A 26,140-nucleotide genomic window follows, 5' to 3' on the forward strand; every position below is an offset into this window, starting at 1 on the left:
TAATATTTGCATAGCTGTATTTATAAAGAAACACAATCTTTGTAATAAAACTAATGAAATCTAAAGACAAAGATGTTCAGATTCTTAATTTATTTTGTCTATTTAATTATTACCACATTTATGAGGTCAGAGAATTTACCAGTTAATAATCCTTGAAAACTGAAATGATCACTCTAAGTAAAGTTATAAGTTTTGTTAATACACAGAAAGGGAAGTTAGGTAGTTTTTTAATCATATATTTCAACTTCTCAGATTGGTAGTAACTTTCTACCATTTCTCAAATTTCTTATTCTTAGAGTGTAAATCTTCTAATTTTGCTCAGAGTATTGTTTACTCTGAGCAAATGTCCTTAATATTCAGAATTTTTTTTTCAGGTAAAATGGAAAAAATCAGATGTAAAATTTGAAGATCGATTTGACAAATATCTTGATCCATCCTTTTTTCAACACAGGGTAGGTAAATTGTGTACTTTAAGACATTCAGTATGTGCTTCAATCAGTCACACAGTAAGCAGTTGCCATCTATAGGGCACAGTGTGAGGGGTGTGAATCTCAAAGGTTTAACTATAATGCTGATTTCAGATGTGAGCTCAGAGGGCCCTGAGCACCTGTTAAAGTGGAGCTGCTGTCTTCGGGGCAAAAAACTGTGTTTGGAGAGTTGGAGGGGAAGATCAGAGTACAGTTTGGGACATGGTAGTTTTGAAGTGTCTTCAAGACATCCAGATGGAGATAATGATCAGCTAGTTGGATCTGTCAAGTGGAGTTCAGAAGAGAGGCCTGGGCTAGAGATAGAAGTTTTGTGGTGGTTGGCATGTAAGTAGTATTTAAAGCTGTGAGACTGAATGCAGTTACCAAGAAAGAGTGTATAGAAATAGAAGAGCACTAAGGACGGAGCACCGGGAGCAGTAGTGTAAATGTAGAGAGAAAAGCAAAACCCAGCTCAGAGCTCTGAAGAGATTCTTGTATGGTGTGAAAAAAGAATTGTATGGTATCCTGAAAGCCAAGAGAAGAAAGTCTGTCATGGAGGATAGAAAGATTAGTTCTGAATTGTTGCTGATGGGTCAGTAAGGTGAGTACTGACAATAACTGTGGACTCACCTGGAGTCATCGGTGAACTTGACAGAGAACAAGGTTGGTATAGTAGCGGGGCACAGTCTCAACAGAGCTGCTGTAAGAGGGTGAGGGGAGGGTAATTGGAGGCAACAAGTCTGGCTATTAATGGGAGTGAAGAAATGGTACAGTAGTCAGCAGGAAAGATGGGATCAGGAGGGAGTTGGGGTGTTTTTTGTTTTGTTTTGTTTCTTGAAATGTAAGGAAAACACGTTTGTATGTTGATGGGGTTCCGTAAAGAATACAAAACTGACGATGCAGAAGATGGGGAGAATTAATGAACCTTTTTCCTTGAGTAGGCAGGAGTGGATGGGGTCTACTGTGAAGCATTGGGATTGTTTGTTATACAGTGACTTACAAGCACAGACTTAGGAGCTCCAAATGCATGTAAACTCAGTCTCTGTCATTTACTGTAACCTTGGTGAGAGGACTCAGTTCTTTAGCTTTGTTTCAACAGTGAAGCGAGGGTTATACTACCTTTCAGAGTTGTTGTGAAACTCCATTTGACCGTGTTTATAAAACCTCTGGTATAAAACCTTCCACAGCAGGTGCTCAGGAAGAAGCAGCGCTGGTGGTGTATTAATCTCCACGGTTCAGTGTTTGTGGTAAACCTGGAGTGCTGCTTTTAGGATTAGCAACACTAGAGGGCGCTGGAGGCAGCACTTCATAGGGTCAGTCACTGCTGTGTGACATCTCATTGCTTTATTGTTTCAAGGAAGTATTTCCCTTGGTTAATAACTTCAGAATCATACAACATTTTATAATTTGGGGGATAAAGAAATATTATAAACTGTCAGGTTATTAGTAGTACATTATAATAGGTATTAAAGTTTGCATCTTTGATTAGAAAATAGAGAGCTTTGCCAGAAATTTTAACATTTGGGGGCATATCTTTCTTACTACCAAACAGTAACTATATAAAACTTCTTTTCAAAAATTTGATAAATTGACTGAAAAAAGTCAGTCATGAGTTATGAGGTGTGTGTGTGTGTGTATATATATGTATATATAATTTTTTCTCTCTTATCCTTTTCTGGGTCATTAATTTCCAGAGTAGCAACAAAAGCAAATCTTTGTGAAAACCTATTATTATATAGTGCATTTATAAATCTTAAGAGATACTTTTGTGATAAACTTTATATGTGAATAGTTTAGGTTTGATATGCAAGCTTCCTTGGTGGCTCAGAAGGTAAAGAGTCTGTCTGCAGTTCAGGAGACCTGAGTTTGATCCCTGAAGTCAGGAAGATTCCCTGGAGAAGGAAATGGCAACCCATTCCAGAATTCTTGTCTGGAAAATCCCATGGACAGAGGAGCCTAGTGGGCTACCATCCATGGGGTCGCAAAGAGTTGGACACAACTGAGCGACTAACGCTTTCTCTTTGATATGTTAAAAAATAGGGAATGTCACTGTAAGTTTTAGAATAGAGAAGCGATATATGAACATGATGTTTCAGAAACATGTACTGGATTAGCTGTTACAGGATAGACTGAGAGGAAGGGGAAAGACCAAACATGAAGGTCATCACTAGGAGGCCATTAGAGCTATCAGGTGAGAGGTGATGGCTCGGGAATGGAGAGGAAGGGGGAAAAAATGAAATGAGAGAGAAGAGAAATTTTGAAACTATCCATAAGGAAGAATTTTGGGGAATTAAAATATAAAGAAATTGCTGGACAGTGCCACAGACATAGTTGGAAGTCAGATGTGCTGCATCTGAACGTAATTTTTTGACAAATGTATGGGTGAAATCAAAGTCAAGAGCCTTGGGGATGTTGAGAACTATGGAGTACGTCAGAGTTCTCTGTACTGTGGTTAGGAAGGTAGCTCAAGTCCATGGCACCCAACTATGATGGTTTAGTCTTGTCATTTTGGTGAGGTTTTCAGGTTGTTGCTCAGTTAGAGGGAAGGGAACTAATATTTATTGAGTATTCACTGACCTGTGCCAGACAATGGTGACATGTGGCTTACATATATATTAAAATGTACAAATGACTTATGATATAGTATCATTTCCTTCATTTTTGATGAAGGAAAACTGGGGTCAGGGCCTATGTTTGAACTGTGTTTTGATTCCAAAACCCATGTTCTTTCTCTGTAATACTGAATAGCATACTCCGTGTGGCCAAATTGTACTTTATTTGTACAATTTGATTGTGATAATCTATATATATAGTATCATACTTTTAATGCATCTGAAGCTTACTGGAAAGAAAGCCAATCCCTTTGATTACTCTTCTCTAGTGTATTTTAATTATGGATTTTCATGTAAAAGTTTTAGTAGATTTTTGTGTTTGGTTTGTTTTTTTTTCTTTTACGTAAACATTCTATTGTCATCATGAAACCTATGAATTTTGTAACTGGTATTTCTTGTAAGTAATACTTTATTTTCTGTTATTCTAGATTCATTGGTTTTCAATTTTCAACTCCTTCATGATGGTTATCTTCTTGGTAGGCTTAGTTTCCATGATTTTAATGAGAACTTTAAGAAAAGATTATGCCCGGTATAGTAAAGAAGAAGAAATGGATGACATGGTAAGCAAACATTTTATTAATACATTGTATTTACAAAACAATTTAACTCAAGTGTTTTTAAATGTTGGAGGTAGGTTTATAATCCTGAGATCAGCTGATCTTTAGAATTCAGAATTTTCAGGCTTTAGAAAGATATAAACTCCAATTAAATATTTTAATGTTTTTAAGTGCCCTGATTAAATGTCCTATAATCAAATACATTAATGTGTTTTCAGCAAAACATATGACTGTTCATCCTAAGTGGGACAAATAAAATAAACAGTGTAAGTAATCTCTTGTTAGTTCAGTCTTGAGATTTGCCACCAGATATGTCCAGCTTGTGAAACAGACTCACTTTTCAGAGCTTTTGATTTCAGAATTGCAGCTAGGAGGTTGTCGACTTGTGTTGGTATCTTTCTAATGCTGCTAAATATTGCATAAAATGAAGAGTGGGTGGAAGGATTAATTTACATTTAGTTCACATGGTTCAGAGGTTTGCTTTTGAAATTATTTTTACAAAATTATAGAACAGTGTTATAAATAAGCAAAAGCGTGTTTTGTTTGTTTGTTTGTTAATTTTTTTGACCACACTGCACGACTTGTGGGATCTTAGTTCCTTGACAAGGGTTTGAACCCATGCTCTTAACAAAGCACAGAGTCCTGACCATCAGGGAATGTTAATGGCTAATCTTTTTTTTTTTCCCTTTTTTAAAAATGAAGTGTGATTTACAATGTTGTATTAGTATCAAATGTACAGCAAAGTGATTCAGTTGTTAATGAATATTCTGTGTAGATATGCTCCATCATTAAATGAGCTTGGAAAACAGTTAAATTAAACTTCAATATGCATATGTGTCTTGTGAAATATCAGAGGATAGATGAACTATTTCAGTTCAGTTCAATTGCTGACAAAACATGGTCCACTGAAGAAGGGAATGGCAAACCACTGCAGTATTCTTGCCTTGAGAACCCCAAGAACAGTATGAAAACATGAAATATTTGCTGCCTCTCAAATATAGCTGACCCAGACCACTCCCCCTCCCCTGCCACCACCAAAAGAAACCCAGAGATTATCTTGAGGGACTGATTGATATTTCTTAAGAAACTCTGTTTTAGATATTTTCTTACTCAGGTTGAAAAGGCATAATTGAATGTTTTGTTTAAAAAAGCACTATAGACAGCATATTAAAAAGCAGAGACATTACTCTGCCAACGAAGGTCTGTCTAGTCAAAGCTATGGTTTTTCCAGTAGTCATGTATGGGTATGAGAGTTGGACCATAAAGAAAGCTGAGCGCCAAAGAATTGATGCTTTTAACTGTGGTGTTGGAGAAGACTCTTGAGAGTCCCTTGGACTGCAAGGAGATCCAACCAGTCCATCCTAAAGGAAATGAGTCCTGAATATTCACTGGAAGGACTGATGCTGAAGCTGAAACTTCAGTAATTTGGCCACCTGATGTGAAAAACTGACTCATTGGAAAAGACCCTGATGCTGGGAAAGATTGAAGGCAGAAGGAGAAGGGGACGACAGGATGAGATAGTTGAATGGCATCACTGACTCAATGGAGATGAGTTTGAGCAAACTGTGGGAGTTGGTGATGGACAGGGAAGCCTGGCATGCTGCTATCCATGGGGTTGCAAGGAGTAGGACATGACTGAGCGACTGAACTGACTGATAGACAGTTAAATAATATTTAACTATTCGATATATTCCCCGTGTATTTTCTTAGGCTCCAGGCTATAAGGGGCATTTCTGCATTGCTAGGGCATCTAGTACTGGTTTTAATTTTCTCTTTTGCTCTCCACCTGGGCCCTGGTCATATGTGAGCCATAGTCATGATGTAATGTCAAGAATAGCATCTGTAGGTAATGTTCAAAGAGCCTCTGGGCTTTTCTCCCTATGTTACCATTTCTTTTTGCTCCTAGACCTTTTCTTTTTCCATTCTTTGAGATTTTCTGAGTTTCAGTTTCTCAGGAGCCACCTTTCTGAGTTTCAGTAATATCACACTTTATAACATAATAAGTTATAAAGGCAGAAATTATTTTAAATTTGAAATGTCTTTTCTTGATATTTTGAAACTTTTAACAGCTCTAAGTTTGTAGGAAGGGAACTTACAACTGTAGTTGTAATTTTTTAAGTTGTTGTATGTATTTTAATTTCACTCTGGATTATTTTCTTTTCTCTCAACACGTATATATGTATAGGATAGAGACCTTGGAGATGAGTATGGATGGAAGCAGGTGCATGGAGATGTATTTAGACCATCAAGTCACCCACTGATATTTTCCTCTCTCATTGGTTCTGGATGTCAGATATTTGCTGTATCTCTCATTGTTATTATTGTTGCAATGATAGAAGATTTGTATACAGAGTAAGTTCAAATGTTTATAACTTTATTAATTTTTCATTGTTCTTGAATAGTTTTAATAATTGAACCTTTAAGGCAATCATTAAATATCTGCTGATTCTAGTTATCTTAGAATTTGAAAAGCATAAGTGCCATACTGATTCTAATTATCTTAGAATTTAAAAAGCATAAGTTCCATTATTGTAAACAAATAATGAACAGTATTCTGTAGCTATAATAAGTATACTTTCCTGTTATCTTCTAAAATTACTAACCTTACTGAACACTTTGCTTGGTTATAAAGATTGGTTTTCATTAGAGGTATGAGCAGAATTACAAATCAAGAGTTCTTTGACAAATTGAGTAGACACTTTTATGAAAGCTGAAGTCCAATTAGGTCTTCCTAAGAAGCACACAAGGATTACCCATTTACTGAGTTAGTACTTCATATTTGCCTCCAAAACTTGGAGCTCTACAGAATAGAAGAAAGCATTATAAATAACACTAAAAAGAGTGGTGGAAAAGGCACACGAGGTTAGAAAAATAATTGCATGGTTTTTCCTTTATTCTGTCTTTACATGGTTTCTGGTACACTGTTTCTTTGAAGACAAAACCAGTTGCAAGAAATCTTTAATGTGAGGCCTTTGGATCCTAAGAAAAAGTAGTACATTCATGGAGATCTTAAGTCTTTATTGGGTAGTCCTATAACCTTGTGCTCAGAGAGCCATGACCTCAACAAAGCAAAAACACTCTGAGCCTGGGTGTAGATGCCGCCCTATGAACGACACTTGTCTCCTGTTACATCTCATACCCCTATTTCAGTTCCTGATGGTGCTTGCTTAGAAATGCCTGGCACTTGGTGGACAAGTGACAAATTGTTGCTGAACGCACGGCTCTTGCGTTACATATTAAATGTTTAACTGTAAATTATTTCTTGCACTGGACAGTAAGTTCTTTGAGAGTAGAGAGTCTTATCTTTGCATTCCCTGAGTACCTGAAGAACTTTGCGTATTCAGGTTTCTCAGTCAGTACTTATTGAACTGAAATGAATGATGTATTAATTGACAAAGGTATTTCTCTGTAGTTTGTTATATTTCTTTAATATAACCTTTGTACTTCAGTTACCACATAAACCTTAAAATGGCCAAAAGCTAAACTTCAGTGTTTTGTAGGTAGTTCTAATTTTAGGATATAATATATTTCAAGTAAATTAAATCTCAAATTCAAGAAAAGCTACACTGGTAGGCAGATTCTTTATCACTAGTGCCACCTGTGAAGCCCCTTCCTACATGAAACTACATCATCCTTCACATTAAATACTGGATTAAATTCATCACTATGGAATTGACGCTGACTATATAGTCACAGTGTTAGAATTTAGTAGTGGGCATGTATGGATGTGAGAGTTGGACTGTGAAGAAGGCTGAGCGCCGAAGAATTGATGCTTTTGAACTGTGGTGTTGGAGAAGACTCTTGAGAGCCCCTTGGACTGCAAGGAGATCCAATCAGTCCGTTCTAAAGGAGATCAGCCCTGGGATTTCTTTGGAAGGAATGATGCTGAAGCTGAACTCCAGTACTTTGGCCACCTCATGTGAAGAATTGACTCATTGGAAAAGACTCTGATGCTGGGAGGGATTGGGGGCAGGAGGAGAAGGGGACAACAGAGGATGAGATGGCTGGATGGCATCACTGACTCGATGGACGTGAGTCTGGTTGAACTCCGGGAGTTGGTGATAGACAGGGAGGCCTGGCGTGCTGCAATTCATGGGGTCACAAAGAGTCAGACATGACTGAGCGACTGAACTGAACTGAACTGAACCTCTGCTAGGGGTTTCCCAGATGGTGCTAGTGGTAAAGAACTTGCCTGCCAGTGTAGGTAGACATGAGACACAGGTTTGATCCCTGGGTTGGGAAGATCTCCTGGAGGAGGAAGTGACAACCCACTCCAGTACTCTTGCCTGGAGAATCCCATGGACAGAGGAGCCCGCAGGCTGCAGTCCATAGGGTCGCACAGAGTCAGACATGACTGAAGTGACTTAGCACACACACATGCAGCCTCTCCTAGAATCCAAATTTTTGCTTTGTTCTTTCTCAAATGTTAATGTTTCAGTGTTGGCAGTTCATTTTTTAATGCTGAAGCTGTTCTGCTTATAGACCTTCAGCTTTTGGAAATAAGAAACTGCACCTAATAGATGCTTATTAGCAGGCTAGTAGGGTGCAGTCCATGAGGTTGCTAAGAGTCGGACACGACTGAGCGACTTCACTGTCACTTTTCACTTTCATGCATTGGAGAAGGAAATGGCAACCCAGTCCAGTGTTCTTGCCTGGAGAATCCCAGGGACGGGGGAGCCTAGTGGGCTGCCGTCTATGGGGTTGCACAGAGTTGGACACGCTGAAGCGACTTAGCAGCAGCAGCATGAATTTTATTATTTAAGCCTGTCATTGTTATCAGTGGTTTTTCTACCATTTGAAGTGAACATACTTAATGACTTACATGTTAAGTACTACACCTATGAATATTATTATGAGATCAAAGTGACTAACCTTACTGAGGTTCCATGTTAGTAGCTTTATGCTCATTAGCTCATTTAATCCTCACATCAGCCCTGTGAAGGGACTATTATCTTCAGCCCACAGATGAGAAAGGTGAAGCTCAGGGAGGTTGAGTAATTTGAGTAAGATAACACAGCTATTAGTAAGGTGTGTTAGTAAGATGAGATCTGAACCTCGACACTCTTCCCTGATAGCTTAGATGGTAAAAAGTCTGCCTGCAGTGTGGGAGACTGAGGTTCAATCCCTTGGTCAGGAAGATCCCCTGAAGAAGGAAATGGCAACCCACTCCAGTATTCCTGTCTGGAAAATCCTATAGACAGAGGAGCCTGACGGACTACAGTCCATGGGCTTGCTAACAGTCAGACACGACTGAGCAACTGACGCTCACCGCTTTCACTCTGACTCCAGAACTTGACTCTTAACTTTCAGTGCCCTAGATATGAAGATAGAGATAATAAAAATGCATAGTGATGAGAAAATGAAAAAACTTGCATGTAAAAATTTGTAAGACTCACTCCAGGAGTAGATATCTGAAGGATTCTAGAGGTTAAAAAGCAGATAAATGTATAACCTGAGAAAATTACTTTGTTCAATGATGATCATGGCAATCAGGGAAGAAGAAAATACTTAGATAGATAGAAGATCAGCATCAATGTGGATGTGCCAATTAGTGTGATATTAACCGTGGAGAAAGCATGGTGTTTAAGAAGGTATGAGTAAGTCTGGTAAAATGCTCTGCAGTGGTGGGATGGCAAGTGTAGGTAAAGCAGCTACTTAGATATCACCCTCTCTCCCCCCACCCCCAGTCTTAGAGAGATAAGCAAGGATGGTTCTCTACTTCAGTAGATTTCTTCATTGTAGATGGAAGTGGTCTATTTTGGGTGGAAAATGCCCATAAGATGTTTTTGAAGAAAGAGATGCAAGGGTATATCTGATTTTTAAAACTGTAACTTATTCTCACAGTTCCACTTAGTGGAAATCTCTCTGGGGGCTGCAAATTTAACTCTCTAGTCATTTTGGACTCTTAGTCGCATGACAGCAGCCTGAACTCTGTCATCGTCTGTGTCAGTATCCACACACCCGGTAATAAGCAAAATGATCAATTTTTTAATGATAGCCTGGAAAAAAAAGTACTTGCAGTGTTTAATTATATTCTTGAAAAAACAAATTTGGCTTTTCAAACTGATTAACTTTGAGGGACTCACAATCTTTTAAACATGGGAAACAAACATATTGCTGCCACGTTTCTCTTTAGCTGTATATTTATGTAATTGAATATTATATAGTGTTTTAACGTACACATTACTTTAAGAAATTGAGCTTAAGTGTTTGAGCAGAAGAGTGGTACATGTTTCAAGACTGTGTGATGCCTTTGTAAGTCTACGTAGACGGACAATGGAATGTAATAATTATTATCCAGAAGATGGTTAATTTTTGAAAGTTGTATATCCTTCCAGAGCACACATTAGTGTGATATTCTTGTAAGTTGTGTTTAAAAGATTATTCTTTAACTCAAATTAACAAGGCTATATGTTCTGTCTACAGATTTTTACCTTCCTAGTTGTGGTGAGTTTCAGAAATGGTCTTTATTTTTAGTTAAGTACATGTCTGTATTATGGCAGATGATGCTGTCATTTTATTGTTTTAATATTTCTCTTTGCTATTAGGCATTTAACATATTTTTGTCCAGTTTTGTTCAATAGGAGAGTTGATCTGTATTGCCTAGATAGCATTACTGGAAGAAGAGGTTAGAAATTATTGATCAAAACAATTTTAACAGTGTAAGGGAAACTACATAGAAGTCTCAGTACTATACCATTTAAAGTAATAGTAGTCATATAGGTTACAGTACTTCCATTTTATTTCTGTCAGCAGGCAAGACTCTTAAGCAGTTAAACTATAAAGAGAAATATTCTAATTAATTTTCTTAACAGATGAATATTCTTTGCCATGTGATGTGATTGGTTCACAAGGTTGTGAAACAGTTTTAGTGCCAGCTTCTAGTATGTTTGCCAAAGAAATGTGAAATGTTTGTTAGGAATATTATGAAATTTAACTTCAAATTTAAAAAAAGTAGGATCAGTCTGTTACCATTTACATGCAATTTTAGCTAGAAATTCATTCACTGGGCAACCTTTTGAGGTCCGCTGAAATCCAGGAATACATTTTTTCTGTTACTGCTAAATTTGTCTTTGGTATTAAACTGATGCTAATGTGATAGACTGTATGATATTTTCTTTAAATCATTGGTTTTAGTTTATCATATATGTTGTTTTGCCTTTTTAGGAGGGGGTCAATGCTCAGTACAGCCATATTTGTCTATGCTGCTACATCTCCAGTGAATGGTTATTTTGGAGGAAGTCTGTATGCTAGACAAGGAGGTAATTTCTGAGTTACTGTTTGTGTTTTTAATTACAGATGCTAATATTTCACTGTGAGGTATATGGAGTTTACAATGGGCAGGATAGCCGTTATAAAGCCATTTGTTATCCAGTTTCACATAATCTCCACCAAACCTGTTACATGTTCTCATCTACTTTTTATGGAATCCTTACATTTTATTTCCTAAAATTATGAATAATTAGTAGATTATCTCCATTGTCCACTGTGAAGTTAGGCCTAAGGAAGCTGTGGGAGAGAATGTATTTAAGTTATTATTTTGCTTTGAGGTGTCTAGTTCCCTAGCAGTGCTCCACAGGAGGCTTCCTCATGGACTCTATAGCTTTACAGCTGACCATAAAGGCATGTTTCATGGTTTATGGATATATGTCTGGGCAGTGGAAGGCTAATAGGAAGGAAAGCTATTTATTTCTGTTGACCCTTAAATACTTATCAAAGGATCCTGTAGAAAGATTTTCTGTCACAATCTTTTGCTAAGGGAGCTTCATCTGAAATACCCCCTTGCTTCTTTACTGTTGTGACCTGAAAGTGATGGGTGTTCATGTATGATGTGAGGTTTCTGCCTCGTGGTGTTTCTTTCTGTGATGGAATTTAAGGTCTTTAAGTTCCTTTGTTTTTCCTATAATTGGTTGGGGTCAGAAAAGTGATAAAAGTAGTAGATTTGCATATTTCAGTTTATGAATGAAAGTTTGTTGAAAGATGTTAAAATTATATTCCTCAGAATAGAGACTTCCTAATGTGATTTTCCCAGCCCTTCCTAAGCAGTGTCAGCATTAGAGGATCCTGCCCTTCTTTTAGTAGGCTAGACATATAGGCTAGAGGAGCTCAGAGCATAGGATCATTTAAAATTCCCCCAGGATATCCTGATTTACCATGGCTTTAAAAAAAATTGGTCCTGTCGACTTAATGTGCTCTGTACTGTAAACAGATAATTCTTTGGATTGCCTGAAGGAGTATCATTGCAGATTCCTGACTGTTTTAGTTAGCTGTTCAGTTTCTCTGTTCTCCCTCTGGATATGGGAAATGAGTCTTAGCACACAGGTCTATCATCCTGAGGAAGTAAGGATGCCTGAGGTAATGCCTGCTTTGAGTTTGATCTGAAAACTAGTTAGGCTAAGAGCTGTACAGTTTATGGTCTCTAGAATAGTCTCCACAGCAGGAACAGGTTACTCAAAACAGGAAATTGAACATAAACGCGCTTTTAGTCTGATTGCAAGTGAAGAACACCCAACCAAACTTAACTTTACTACACTTGTTCTTGAAAGTTGGCAGAGTTCAGACTTAAGCGTAGGAGTATCAGATCTTACCGAGAGTAACCGAAAAGTTCTTTTCTGATTGACAGTGTCTTAAGGAGATCTGATCATGTCCATGTCCTACATTGAAAGTGTAGGAAAAGAGAGTGCTAGAAAAGAGTTGGAACTCAATAAGAGAAATAGCCACCTTTCAAACACTGATGTATGTCTGTCTACCTAGCTTCTCTGATTGTTACAGTTTCCCCTTTCTTTCAGGAAGGAGATGGATAAAGCAGATGTTCATTGGTGCATTCCTTATCCCCGCTATGGTGTGTGGCACTGCCTTCTTCATCAATTTCATAGCCATTTATTACCATGCTTCAAGAGCCATTCCTTTTGGAACAATGGTGAGTTGCTCGAATCTTACTTTTAAACTGAGAGTATATTGGTGATGGACAGGGAGGCCTGGCATGCAGTCCCTGGGGTCGCAAAGAGTCGGACACAGCTGAACTGACTGACTGACTGATAAGCATTGTAATATGAGGTCTGCTGTCTCTCCAGGGTACCTCTAGACTAGGAGGTACCTTAAGTATAATAGCTGCCTTTTACTATTTGCGGCCAGTCCCCACTCAGTCCTGGAAAGTTAGGTAAAGAAAATTTTTTCTTGATTTTGTCAACCAATGAAGTGGAAGGTCAACTTAAAGTAAGACAAAAGAGAACACTGTTTATTAGAAATGAGGGAAACTGGTGAGTATGTTGCAGAGGAAGGATGATGACACACGAGAAACCTGGGTGTGTTAAGGTGATCGTTGAGTGCAGTGAAGTGAAGACTGCCTCTAACTTTTTTTTTTTTTTGGTAACTACTATTTTTAGAACTTCACAAAAGCATTTATATTAATATTGATAACTTACATGCTATAAATATTAAAATCTATTTTATATCTTACATGTTATCACAGAGTTTGAAATGTTGTAAAATTTTTAAATATATTAAAACTAATGCACAGGAATAATGGTGCTTTATAGAGGTAACTCACAGTCTCTTGATTCTTCCAGTTGTTATCATTTTACTAGAAACAGAATTTTAGGCCTAGAGTAGACTTTAGTCTTGGTGTACACTTGTGCAGACATGCACACACACATACACACACACATGTAAGTTGCAAGATGGTTACTGTTTTTCAGAGAGGTCATATAAGGTTTAACGTCATATAGATTTAATGGCAGAACTGCAACTGGAACCCATATCTCTGTCTGAATTTTAACCTTGTTTTGGGTTTCTTTCTATCATATGGGAGTTATTGAATGGTCTGAGAAAAGTCCAAATGATTGGTTGTTTTACAGTCAAAGTTTTTCAGAGATACCTTGCATATATGTTTTTATTAAATCTTTAATAATTTTTATTTAGGAATATTTTGCAGATTGCTTCAAAATTGGAAGCTTTTTTTGGTTTATATTTTGTTTTTGCAAGCCATGGATACTGATAATGGTTAGGAAAGGGTAAAAGAATTAGTAACATTGAGAACTGGAAAATAATTTGCTTTATAGTAGTTCTAGGCCATCAGAAATTATATAGAGTCAAGTTACTTAGAGGTGATCTGCCAAATGAATTACTATCATAGTGCTTTAAAAACTAAAATTCAGATTCCATTATAATTTTTACCGTAAAGTTTTTAATTTGTTATGGTGAAAATGTTATTTCAAAGTTGCTTTGTTTCACAAAAATTATAAATTTTGCCACTCTGTAGATGGGGTTTTAAATGTTAATGTTCAATGTAATTTACCTTTAGATACTTTAATAATTACTGATTACTCAAATATAGTATCAGACTCTATGCTGAGCAAGAGATGATCTATAAAATTGATCTTTATTGTATAAAAGACTGACTGTTGGTGCTTAGCATCCTCCTACAATGTCCTGGTCTTAATGTCCTGGTCTTTGTAATGAAGGAATACTCCTTTGAGGTTGTAATCAGGTGTTTGGTCTAAAATTTTTTATTCCTTTTAAGAGTATCAGAATTTGTTTAGAACATGAAATGTAAGAATTGAGATATTTGACCTAGTTGTCCCTTAAGTGTTAACTACTTAAATTTGTATTTTAAGTTATTTGACTTGTTGACAATATGAAGGAAATGGTTATATTATTCTCATAAACTCCATGGTCCCCAACCTTGGATACACATAGAATCACTTGGAAGTTTAAAAATTTCAATGCCCAGGGCTTCATCCTGTGCCAGTTTATCTGTCCTACTTTAAACTCAATCTCTAGTGTTTACCTGATTCTAGTTCTCAGCATCTGAGGGTGGATCTGTTAGCTGTAAAGTTCCCAAGTCCCAAATGTCTGATAAACTGGATCCCCGACTTTATTACCCTCGTTTAAAATCAGAGTCTTCAAATACTCCTGTATACTCTTCCCCAGGCTTATTCTGTCCCCTTCCTTTGATCTCGTGGCTGTTGAGCCCTTTCTCTGGGTAATCTTCACTCCAGTTCTGTTTTCTCAGAGAGTCCACAATTGAGGGCTTAATTCATTCTTAGTAAGAATGACTTCAGCTTCTGTGTTGCCCTGTAGAGGCACCAGAACAATGGGGATTTGTCCAGTTGGAGTCTGGATTTTTGTCAGAATACTTCTGTTGTCCCCAGGACTAGCCCAAGATAACATTGAAAGTGGGAGAAGTTTGTCTCTGGACCCCAGATTCTCTGGTCGTATGTACCTGTATGTAAAAGCCATTAAATCCATGCCAGATTAAACTTGTTGAGTACTTGTCAATCTTAGCAGCTTATTAAAGGTAAAAGAAACATAAATAGAGGGTGGTAGCGGTAATCTAAGCTAATGTCTAGCGTCTTGTCTTAAGGCATGATTCCTAGAGAATATTACAAAACTCTATAAGAGAGCATTTAAATGAAATTTGGGGTCGAAGATGGTTCAGAGATGAACATACCTGTTCCTGAAGTTGGCTTATTCTGGCCAAGGTACTACAGAGAGTTGGAGAGGGTGTACTTCAAATTAAATTGAATCTGGTAAAGTAAAACCTTTTTCCTTTGGAATTTGTTAAAAAATGATTTAAGTGCCATACCCAGAGTTTTTGGTTCTGTGAGGGTTTCTTGGGAATGAGGAAAGGTTTGCCAGGGTATTCTGAAAAAATGTTTTAGGCATCAGGTCTTTTCTGGGTTGTAAATCTTAGATTCTTAATGGTGTTGGAGGTTTTCAAAGGACAGAGAACCAAATTGCAGTTTTAAACTCATGGAGACAAAGTAGCATAGAAACTGATAACCTTTCAATCTAAATATCATTCACTTCAGAATGCACTGATAGATTCGTGACTTATCATACTTCATGATTTTGTCTCTCAGTAGGTAGAATAGTTGATGGAGAAGTAACAGGTCATGAGCCATGTTTATCATTTTAAGGTTTGTTTTATCTTGGGAGAGGAAATACCAGAAATGTGCCCTAGGTTTTAGGAAAAAGATTTCACAAATATTTAGGGAAATGCTCTCTCATGATCCAAATATTTTACCATAACTGGGAAAATGTCATGAGAATTCAAGGGTCTCAGAAATGAAATTCATGATGTATAATCAGAAATTAACACAGTGAGGAAAGAATGGAGACGAAGATGAATGGATGGGTGCTATTTTGTGATCTCTCAAAGGTTATGAGAAGAGTACAATCAATTGACCGTATATCTGTGTGGATCTATTTCTGGACTTTCTTTTCTACTTTGCTGTTGCATTGATTGATTTGGGTTTGTTTGTTTGCTTTTCCAGTATCACACTGTGTTGATTATTGTAGCTTTACAATAAGTCTTGAAATCAATTATTTTTCAAAGTTGTTTTGGAGTTTTTAGGTTCTTTGCATTTCCCTGTAAAGTTTAGAATTGGTTTGTCAAATTCTACAGAAAAACCTGATTAGAATTCCATTAAATCTGTGGATAAACTTGGAAAGAATTCACATCTCAACGACATTGAGTCTTGACTAATGAACATGGTATATCTCTTGACTTATTTAGACATCTTTTTCTTTGTGATGTTTTGTAGATTTTAATGTTCTGGTTTTGTACAGCTTTTATTGAAATTACTCCTAAGTATTTCATATTTTTTTATTTTATTCGTAAATGGTATTTCTTAAATTAAAAATTTTGGTTGCTTGTTGCTAGTGTATAGAAAAACAGTTGATTTATGCATATTGGCTTTGCATCCTGCAACTTGGTTAAACTCACTTATTAGTTCTCATTTCTTTTTTGTAGATTCCCAGAGATTTTTTGCATATATTGTTGTGTTGTCTAAGAATAAACAGTTTTACTTCTGCCTTTCTAATCTGTATACCTTTTATTGCCTCACTGCACTGGTTAGAACCTCTAGTTCTTTTCTTTTTCTTGCCTTATTGCACTGGCTAGAACCTCCAGCACAGTGTTGAACAGAAGAGGTGAGAGCAGACTCTTTATCTTGTTCCCAGTCTTCGGGGCAAGGTATTCAGCCTTATGCCATCAAGAAATGTTAGCTCTAGTTTTTTCATACATGTCCTTCATCACATTGATGAAGTTTCCCTCTATTCCTGATTTTCTGAGTTTGTTTTATTGTGAAGGGAGGTTGTCTCTTGCAACAGTTTTTTTCTGCACCTTTTGAGATGATCTATGATTTTTCTTTTTTTAGTCTGATAATATGGTGGATTGCATTGATTGATTTTTGAATCTTAAACCAATCTGGAATTCCATTGATAAACCTCAATTTGTTATGATGTGTTATCCATTTTATATATAGCTTGATTTAATTTGCTAAAATTTGTTCTTTTTGTTGTTTTGCATCTATGTTTATGAGAAATATTGATCTGCAGTTTTCTTATGTCTTTTTTTAATGGTTTGGTATCAGGATATTACTAGCTTTATATTGGATTGGCCAAAAAATTCATTCAGATTTTTCCATACCAGCTTACAGAAAAGCTCAAACTTTTTGGCCAGCCTGGTAGAATAAGTTCTTAACTTCAAATCTAGTGTTTTCTTCTATCATAGTATTGAAGTTGTCAGGAATCAGAATGAGAAGTGTTGAAAATATCTATAAGATAGGCTTCTTATAAGTATTTGTGTTTGAGTTGGCAGTGTCCTGTTTATTAGGTTGATTATTGTCAGCATGCTTAAATTGAAGCTAATTTTTATATACGTATAAAGGTATAAAATGTATAAGTAGAAAAGGAGTGATAAAAATTGTCTGCTCTGAGCACATGTCAAGGAAATACCTAAACATAATGACTGAGAAGATGATGTATTTTCTGAGAATCACCTTGTGCTAAGTTGATTCAGTTGTGTCCAACTCTGCAACCCCATGAACTGTAGCCCACTAGGCTCCTCTGTCCATGGGATGTTCCAGGCAATACTGGAGTGGGTTGCTGTGCCCTCCCCCAAGGGATCTTCCCAACCCAGGGATTGAACCTCAGTCTCTTATGTCTCCTGCATTGGCAGGAGGGTTTTTTAATCACTGGCACAACCCGGGAAGCCTGAGAATCACCCCACCTGTAAGCAATTACTGTCTTTCATCCTCAGACAGTGAAATCTATATCCTTTAGCATTCCAAAATAGCACATTTTAGCCTGCCTTTTCCCTTTCCATTTCACTCACACCACAGATTTCCTTAAAAGGCCAGTTTGGAGACAAAGATAAAATAATATTCACAATCTTGACTTGTGACTGAGATTGAGAATACTTGAGCAGTTGGTACATCTTCGGGATATTAAGGAGTATGCAGTTTTTGTTTCTAACTTGTTCTTCTTGTCGCTAGGGGACGCCCTCAACCTGGAGTGAGTCCTTCCTTTCCTACTCCCTGTTTTCACTTTACATTGATCCATGAACAAAGGCAAGAAGCTCCAAGGGAAGGCCCTATATTAGTTTGAGTTCCAGGGTTTTCACCAGTATTTTAGGCTAATAATTTTTTAACTCTTAGTTGCTAAATTTCAAGTTAAATGAAAGCTTAATGCAGAAGCCCAAGAAAGAAAGCAGATAATAAGCATGATTCTATTAATATAAATAAATTTTGCTAATTCAGTACTTAACGTTTTAAGTTTAATGAAGCCAAGAAAATTGTGATGAATGCAGACCTAATATCAAGGGGTAAGATAACATTCTTCTTTAGTAACCAGTTTATTTGGTTGAGTATCAGTACTGAGAAAAATTCTGACTTCACAGATGATTTAGTTCCCTGTGACTCTTTTTTTTTTAACAGCTCGCCTTGTAGTCTCAGAGTATTTCTTCAAGTAAACTCATCCAGAACTAGGACATAAAGGAGCAGGAAATTGGTTTTACAGTTTAGTCACTAATAGTTTCCAACATACTGCTCGCATTTTTACCATGTATTAAAGTCAGGAAAAGGGGGAGGGGGAATTAAACAAATATAAACAGTTGATAATGTCTTGAGACTGTTTATAGGTTCCTTTATTGACTGTTGTTAATGCTTTGACTGAGCACACAGGCAAGGTATGCCTTCACTTCACCTGCCACCTAATTGCGTATGACATGCATGTACTGTAGTGCATTTGCTTATAAAGCTTTTAATGAGCAAATATGTGCAGGCCAGAATTGGCTGGGAGTTGGGTATGGGAAGGAAGAACAAAAGACCAGTGTAGGCCTTCCTAATCAGTGATACATTTACTAGGAGTCCAAAGATGTATATATACAGAGATAGCAGAAGAAACTTTATTCTGAAGTTTGCGTGAAATGAGTTAACCTGATTGTGGTATCCAGGTATTAATATTTGGTATAAAATGAATTTGAGTCTGTTTATTTAGTTGTTCGGAGAAGGCAGTGGCACCCCACTCCAGTACTCTTGCCTGGAAAACCCCTTGGGGGGAGGAGCCTGGTAGGCTGCAGCCCATGGGGTTGCTAGAGTCAGACACGACTGAGCGACTTCACTTTGACTTTTCACTTTCACTCATTGGAGAAGGAAATGGCAACCCACTCCAGTGTTCTTGCCTGGAGAATCCCAGGGACGGGGGAGCCTGGTAGGCTGCCGTCTGTGGGGTTGCACAGAGTCGGACACGACTGAAGCGACTTAGCAGCAGCAGTAGCAGCATTTTGTTGTTGTTGTTCTTTATTTTTATTTTATTTTTATAATTTATTTTTAATTGATGGATAATCGCTTTACAACACTGTGTTGGTTTCTGCCATGCATCAATTATTACTCAGCCATAGGTGTACATCTGTCTCCTCCCTCCTGACCTTCCTCTTGCCTTATTTTTTTTTACAGTTAAAAATAATTTTTTTAAAAAGCTATTTTCAAAAGGATATTCAAATCAAGTGCTTGTGGAATTCCTAACTAAAACTTTTTCAGCAGGACTTGAGGGTTGTTCTGCGGAACAGATGGAAACTACTTTGCTAGACCATGTCATCCCACATATGAATGTTTTCTCAACAACTTCTCTTCAGGCCTTGTTTGAAATTAGAGTTCTGGTAAATTAGGGAAAATATGTAGGTCTCTATTACAGTGTTTTAGTATTTATGAATTTTATATATTTAATGGTAGCAAAATAATAATTTAAAAAACAACAAAAATTGAGACAGAATTCAACCCCTAAATATGGGATATGTATAATTCACAATATATCCTAGTATTTAAAATATCTTTAAAACATCTGCCTTTTTTTATGTTTCACCTTTTCTTATTATTCATATAAGCAAAAATTCATATTATTAACAGGTCTGTACGGAGATACCACTGATTTGAGTTTCTAAGTCTGAGCTTTAAAATGGAATGTCAGAACTCTTAACTCTCCTGCTTTTATACAAGTTTTGCTGGGCTTCCCTGGTGGCTCAGATGGTAGAGTCCGCCTGCAATGCAGGAGACCTGGGTTTGATCCCTGGGTTGGGAAGATTCTCTGGAGGAGGACATGGCAACCCGCTCCAGTGTTCTTGCCTGGAGAATCCCCATGGACAGAGGGGTTTGGTGGGCTACAATCCCTGGGGTCACAAAGAATTGGACACGACTTGAGCGACTAAGCACTACCTGAAAGGAAAATGTTGATACTCTTTGGTTTGTTTGAATACATGCAAGCACACATCAGGGTATAATGAAGATGTGGAGTTTTCAGTAATGTTGCTTCCAGGTAGATTCTTTCCTTCTCATGTCATCACTGTGCATTTTCTACCCCACACCTCTTCATTTCTCTCAGTTAATTTCTTCACAATTTCTATTCAGCTTTTTTCTCACTTTTACTTTTTATTTATTAGAACCCCAAAATATATATTTGAGAGATACTAGAGGTGATTCAGTTCTGTTTCAGTTCCAGAAGTTCAGAGTGAACTAATCCTAATTTACATGCTGGCTGGAAGGAACTTGAGTGTGTCTTCGTAAGAATACAAGTTTATATAAAAAAGAAGAAAAAAATCACAAAAATAAATGCTTCCTTAACTTTGGTTCTAGAATCTCTGTATGGTCTCCCCTGTAATGTTAGACTTTGGATTACTAATAGGCAGAGAAATACTCATTTTAGTAATATACTATATGCATAAATAGTGATGTTCTCTTATTTGTAAGATCCTAAGGCACTGTAGAATAGAAACGAGCAGACAGAATGAGACAGGAGGTCTGAATTGAAATCTTAGTTTGGCTGCCTACTAAACTGTGTGATCAAGGGAAGTCATGTAGCCTCTCTGTCTCATTTTCTTCACCTGGGAAGTAGGAAAATAACACTTGTAAAGGTCCTTGAGCTTATTAGGAGCTCAGTGAAGTGCAGGCAAGTAAATAAGTTGGTTATAATGATAAAAGATAAAGGATATGATAAAATCATGACAGCTGAAACTGAGAGAAAAAAGGACTGTGGCAGGGGCAGTGTGAAAGAACAGGAAATAACAGGAACCACAGTTGATAGGAAATATGGTTTAACTTGTATTTAGTTTAATTCTAATATTTTAAAGCACATTCTTTTCCTATTGCTATTAGGATGTATTCTGCACAATTTTAACCCATTTTGAATTTAAACATTTTCTTTTATAATCAAATTTCGTTTAAATTTTTCTATCCTTTTTATTTGTTTTTGTTAATATTAGTGTTCTCTGAGTAATCACACACATCTTAATTTAATTTACAGGTGGCTGTTTGTTGCATCTGTTTTTTTGTCATCCTTCCTCTAAATCTTGTTGGTACAATACTTGGCCGAAATCTATCAGGTCAGCCCAACTTCCCTTGTCGTGTCAATGCTGTGCCTCGTCCCATACCGGAGAAAAAATGGTAAAGAGAATGTTAAATTTTTTTGATTGCTTCTCACAATATATAAATTCTTAAGGCTATTGCATATACATAACTTTTAGAATTGGCATGTATTTATAAGTTTAAACTTAACATTTGTCTTTTTCTTTCTCCTTCAACTTATATTGTTAGGAGTGGTAATAAATGATATCTTCATTTTACTTTTTGAATATTAGTGCCATTCACAGAGAAATCAAATGCTTTGGTCAGTACACTATTTCATAGAGGGGGATAGAACCTAATGCAGCAGCTGTTGTATTACTGCAGCCTATAAACCAAATCTGTTTTTATAAATAAAATTTTGTTGGAATATAGCCACGCCTGTTTGTTCCCATATTGTCTGTGATTGCTTTTCCACTATAGCATCAGAGTTAAACAGTTATGACAGACACCAACCATTATCACCTGTAGAACAAGAAATATTATCTGAGCCTTTAAAGAAAAAGTTTGCCAACTCCTGGCTTACAGTTTCAGTGTCCTTTCCACATTTTTTATTCAAAACAAAATTGACACACATTTAGCCATATATATTTTGAATCAGGTGAGAGATGAACTGGGGCTTCCCAGGTGGCACTAGTGTTAAAGAATCTGCCTGCCAATGCCAGAGATGCGAGAGGCCAGTTCAATCCTTGGGTCAGAAAGATCCCCTGGAGTAGGAAATGGCACCCCACTTCAGTATTCTTGCCTGGAAAATTCTGTGGGCAGAGGAGCCTGGCAGCCTCCAATCCATAGGGCCACAAAGAGCTGAATGTGACTGAGCACATAATTTACTGACCTACATTCTTTATCTTCACTTCTGGGATAGTATAGTAATCTCTTAGATACAGTTTGTCATTTTATGCACAGAATGTGTTTTTGAGGATCTCCTATAATTCAAGGTTTAATCCTGACAAAAGGTGACAGGTATTTCTGTTTAACAGCTAAAGCTATTCTTCTACTGCAGTAGTTTATAGTTTATAGTTCATTTAGTCAGCTTTGAAATAGTGATTCTTGATGGATTTTTAACTTGAGATGGTTTATATTTTTTCAACCTTGGACATAAAATGAGATATCACTAATATATTTATATTTCTAATTTTTGTAATTCAAATTTGAATAAAATGTGAACTCACTGTGTATATGTTTTGCCCTTTTAAATTAGTATATTGAATGGTTTAGTGCTGATTTATGCCATTCTGCATTCTTTATTTTACTAATTCTTCTGGACATAAATAGAACAATCTTACTGCATATTTTTTTATTTCCCATCTCGTTTAAACAGCTGTATGGTAGACTCTACATATTCATAATAGGGGATATATATTGAAATGCTTCTGTTCATAGATATTTTGCTATATTATAAATATTACTTATTTTCAAGTACTTATACAGTCTTTTGAAGACCTGGAGGTATGTAGACATTTGTAGAAGTGGAAACTGGATAAAATAGCCCCATAGTTTAAAGGAGAATGATCTGTTCTAGTCTTAGGAATTATACATGTTCTTTTTTTCCCCTTTTTTTTTAGATTAGTGCTTATGAGAACGTCTGTAGTCTGTGTTTTAAAGTCAGTTTTATCTTCTTCAAATTCAAGATTAGCCTGTTAAAGCCCATTGATATCCTGATCTTCCTTCACTCATTACTGAGGAGGATAAGATTAAAGGAAAAGCCTAGTCAGAAATCACAAAAGTTCCTCTGGGTCACTAGGCTGGTGAAAGAGAGGAAGGAGTAACCTGTACCCTTGCTAACCATGGGTCACATTTAGGTGTAGGAAAAGCTCACGTGTCTCTTCATTTTCTACATGTCATTATATGGGAACCGAAATCCATATCCTAGATCTGACAGGCAAGTTGTTTTTAACCTCTGTGGATCTTGACTTTTTATAAAAGAAGGAAAGGAGACAGGATAAATGATCTTTAATTTTTTTTTTTCAACTCTCAAACTCATTTTCTTCTTAATTTTGTAGTTTGTTCATGTCAGAAATGGTAGTTTGCTGTCTTTTATGTGCTGTGGACTGTGCCAGGCACTGGGAATACCTAGATGAATAGCTTCTGCCTGCCAGAGTTTATAATCTAGTGAGTAATTATATAAGTAATTAGTATAGTATAGTGTGGTAAGTGCAGCCTTGGAGTTACGTTCAGGAGGCAGTGGAAGAACGCACCTCTGCCTGGGAGACTTGGGAAGGGCTTTATAGGGAGAACACTTGAGCCAGTACTTGCAGGAAAAGAAATATGAGACAAGGGAAGGCATTCAGGGTTGGAGAATTACTGACTGCAATCAGTAAATATTTGTTGAGTGAATGAATGAGGTTTGAATTTTATTTTTGAGTCATTCTGTGATTCCTTTTACAACTTAGAACTCATAATACTTGAATAGTATAATTCAAGCGAAAAGGAAATACTGAACCAAGGAAAGCGTGAGCAAAGATACTGGCAAGGCCGCAATTTGGGAAACATTATTTCAGATGGGGGAGGCAGTTTCAAAACTTAGATTGGCTTTCTGTAAGTAAAGGACTACAATTTTTAGAAGTTACTGGGAAGTATAGATCAGGAGGAGAAAGAGCTTTTCTTGAGTTCTGCCAGTAGCAAGAATTTTTGTTCCTGAAATTCTTATCTTGGGCTTTAATACCCAAAAGAATTTTAACTATAAAATTCTAACTATGGCTAATTTGAAATCCCCTTTCAATATTGTGCCTCTTTGAATTTTTGTTTTTCTCTTTACTGGCTTATTTCTGTCCTTTAGATTATTTTTAAGTACTAAGTATTCTGATTCCTGTTATCAGAGTTAATATAATGTGGAAATCATACTAGAAGTTTACTGTTAATTTTAATATTTTCCAGGTTCATGGAGCCTGCAGTTATTGTTTGCCTAGGAGGAATTTTACCTTTTGGCTCAATCTTTATTGAAATGTAAGTTTTGGCAATGTATTTATGTGTCAAGAGATTTCATTGTAATAAGATACAGGAGAGATAGGAGTTAGGGTGGCTCCCCCTTCCCTCACCCAGAGCCCTGCTTAGACGCTCCTCGGCACCTGTCATGGTGTGTCATGACTGTCCCTCTACTGATGTTTCTCACTAAACTCATCTCCTTGAGGGTAGAGACTAATTCTGTTCTCACTGTTTCTCTAATATGTGTAGCGCTTCTGTAAATATCTGTTGAAAGAATGGGTAATAGATAAGGTAACTAACAAGCAGAAGGGAACAAGAAAAAGAAAAGAGGTTAAAAAAACCCTTTTTGTTTTAATGATTGCTTCGTGACATTGTACAGGAGACAGGGATCAAGACCATCCCCATGAAAAAGAAATGCAAAAAAAGCAAAATGGCTGTCTGGGGAGGCCTTACAAATAGCTGTGAAAAGAAGAGAAGTGAAAAGCAAAGAGGAAAGGAAAGATATAAGCATCTGAATGCAGAGTTCCAAAGAATAGCAAGGAGAGATAAGAAAGCCTTCCTCAGTGATCAATGCAAAGAAATAGAGGAAAACAACAGAATGGGAAAGACTAGAGATCTCTTCAAGAAAATTAGAGATACCAAGGGAACATTTCATGCAAAGATGGGCTCAATAAAGGACAGAAACGGTATGGACCTAACAGAAGCAGAAGATATTAAGAAGAGGTGGCAAGAATACACAGAAGAACTGTACAAAAAAGATCTTCATGACCCAGATAATCACGATGGTGTGATCACTGACCTAGAGCCAGACATCCTGGAATGTGAAGTCAAGTGGGCCTTAGAAAGCATCACTACGAACAAAGCTAGTGGAGGTGGTGGAATTCCAGTTGAGCTATTTCAAATCCTGAAAGATGATGCTGTGAAAGTGCTGCACTCCATATGCCAGCAAATTTGGAAAACTCAGCAGTGGCCACAGGACTGGAAAAGGTCAGTTTTCATTCCAATTCCAAAGAAAGGCAATGCCAAAGAATGCTCCAACTACCGCACAATTGCACTCATCTTACACGCTAGTAAATTAATGCTCAAAATTCTCCAAGCCAGGCTTCAGCAATATGTGAACCGTGAACTTCCAGATATTCAAGCTGGTTTTAGAAAAGGTAGAGGAACCAGAGATCAAATCGCCAACATCCGCTGGATCATTGAAAAAGCAAGAGAGTTGCAGAAAAGCATCTATTTCTGCTTTATTGACTATGCCAAAGCCTTTGACTGTGGGGATCACAATAAACTGTGGAAAATTCTGAAAGAAATGGGAATACCAGACCACCTGACCTGCCTCTTAAGAAACCTGTATGCAGGTCAGGAAGCAACAGTTAGCACTGGACATGGAACAACAGACTGGTTCCAAATAGGAAAAGGAGTACGTCAAGGCTGTATATTGTCACCCTGCTTATTTAACTTATATGTAGAGTACATCATGAGAAACACTGGGCTGGAAGAGGCACAAGCTGGAATCAAGATTGCCGGGAGAAATATCAATAACCCCAGATATGCATATGACACCACCCTTACGGCAGAACGTGCAGAGGAACTCAAAAGCCTCTTGATGAAAGTGAAAGAGGAGAGTGAAAAAGTTGGCTTAAAGCTCAACATTCAGAAAACGAAGATCATGGCATCTGGTCCCATCACTTCATGGGAAATAGATGGGGAAACAGTGTCAGACTTTATTTTTGGGGGCTCCAAAATCACTGCAGATGGTGACTGCAGCCATGAAATTAAAAGACGCTTACTCCTTGGAAGGAAAATTATGACCAACCTAGATAGCATATTCAAAAGCAGAGACATTACTTTGCCAACAAAGGTCCGTCTAGTCAAGGCTATGGTTTTTCCAATGGTCATGT

The 26,140-nt window shown here is 37.1% G+C and overlaps 1 protein-coding gene across 1 annotated transcript in view; it reads left to right on the plus strand.

Annotated features, from left to right (window-relative positions):
* The window catches only part of TM9SF3 (transmembrane 9 superfamily member 3), a 60,991-nt gene that overhangs the window by 26,065 nt on the left and 8,786 nt on the right, over positions 1–26,140 (plus strand). The window contains exons 5-11 of the mRNA XM_027528577.1: positions 375–452; positions 3,508–3,639; positions 5,822–5,988; positions 10,804–10,898; positions 12,426–12,556; positions 21,220–21,359; positions 24,195–24,263. Coding sequence (XP_027384378.1) covers positions 375–452; positions 3,508–3,639; positions 5,822–5,988; positions 10,804–10,898; positions 12,426–12,556; positions 21,220–21,359; positions 24,195–24,263 — 812 coding nt within the window. The remainder of the gene's footprint in view (positions 1–374; positions 453–3,507; positions 3,640–5,821; positions 5,989–10,803; positions 10,899–12,425; positions 12,557–21,219; positions 21,360–24,194; positions 24,264–26,140) is intronic.

The sequence above is a fragment of the Bos indicus x Bos taurus genome, chromosome 26 (assembly GCF_003369695.1).
Source record: "Bos indicus x Bos taurus breed Angus x Brahman F1 hybrid chromosome 26, Bos_hybrid_MaternalHap_v2.0, whole genome shotgun sequence".
Taxonomy (NCBI): domain Eukaryota; kingdom Metazoa; phylum Chordata; class Mammalia; order Artiodactyla; family Bovidae; genus Bos; species Bos indicus x Bos taurus.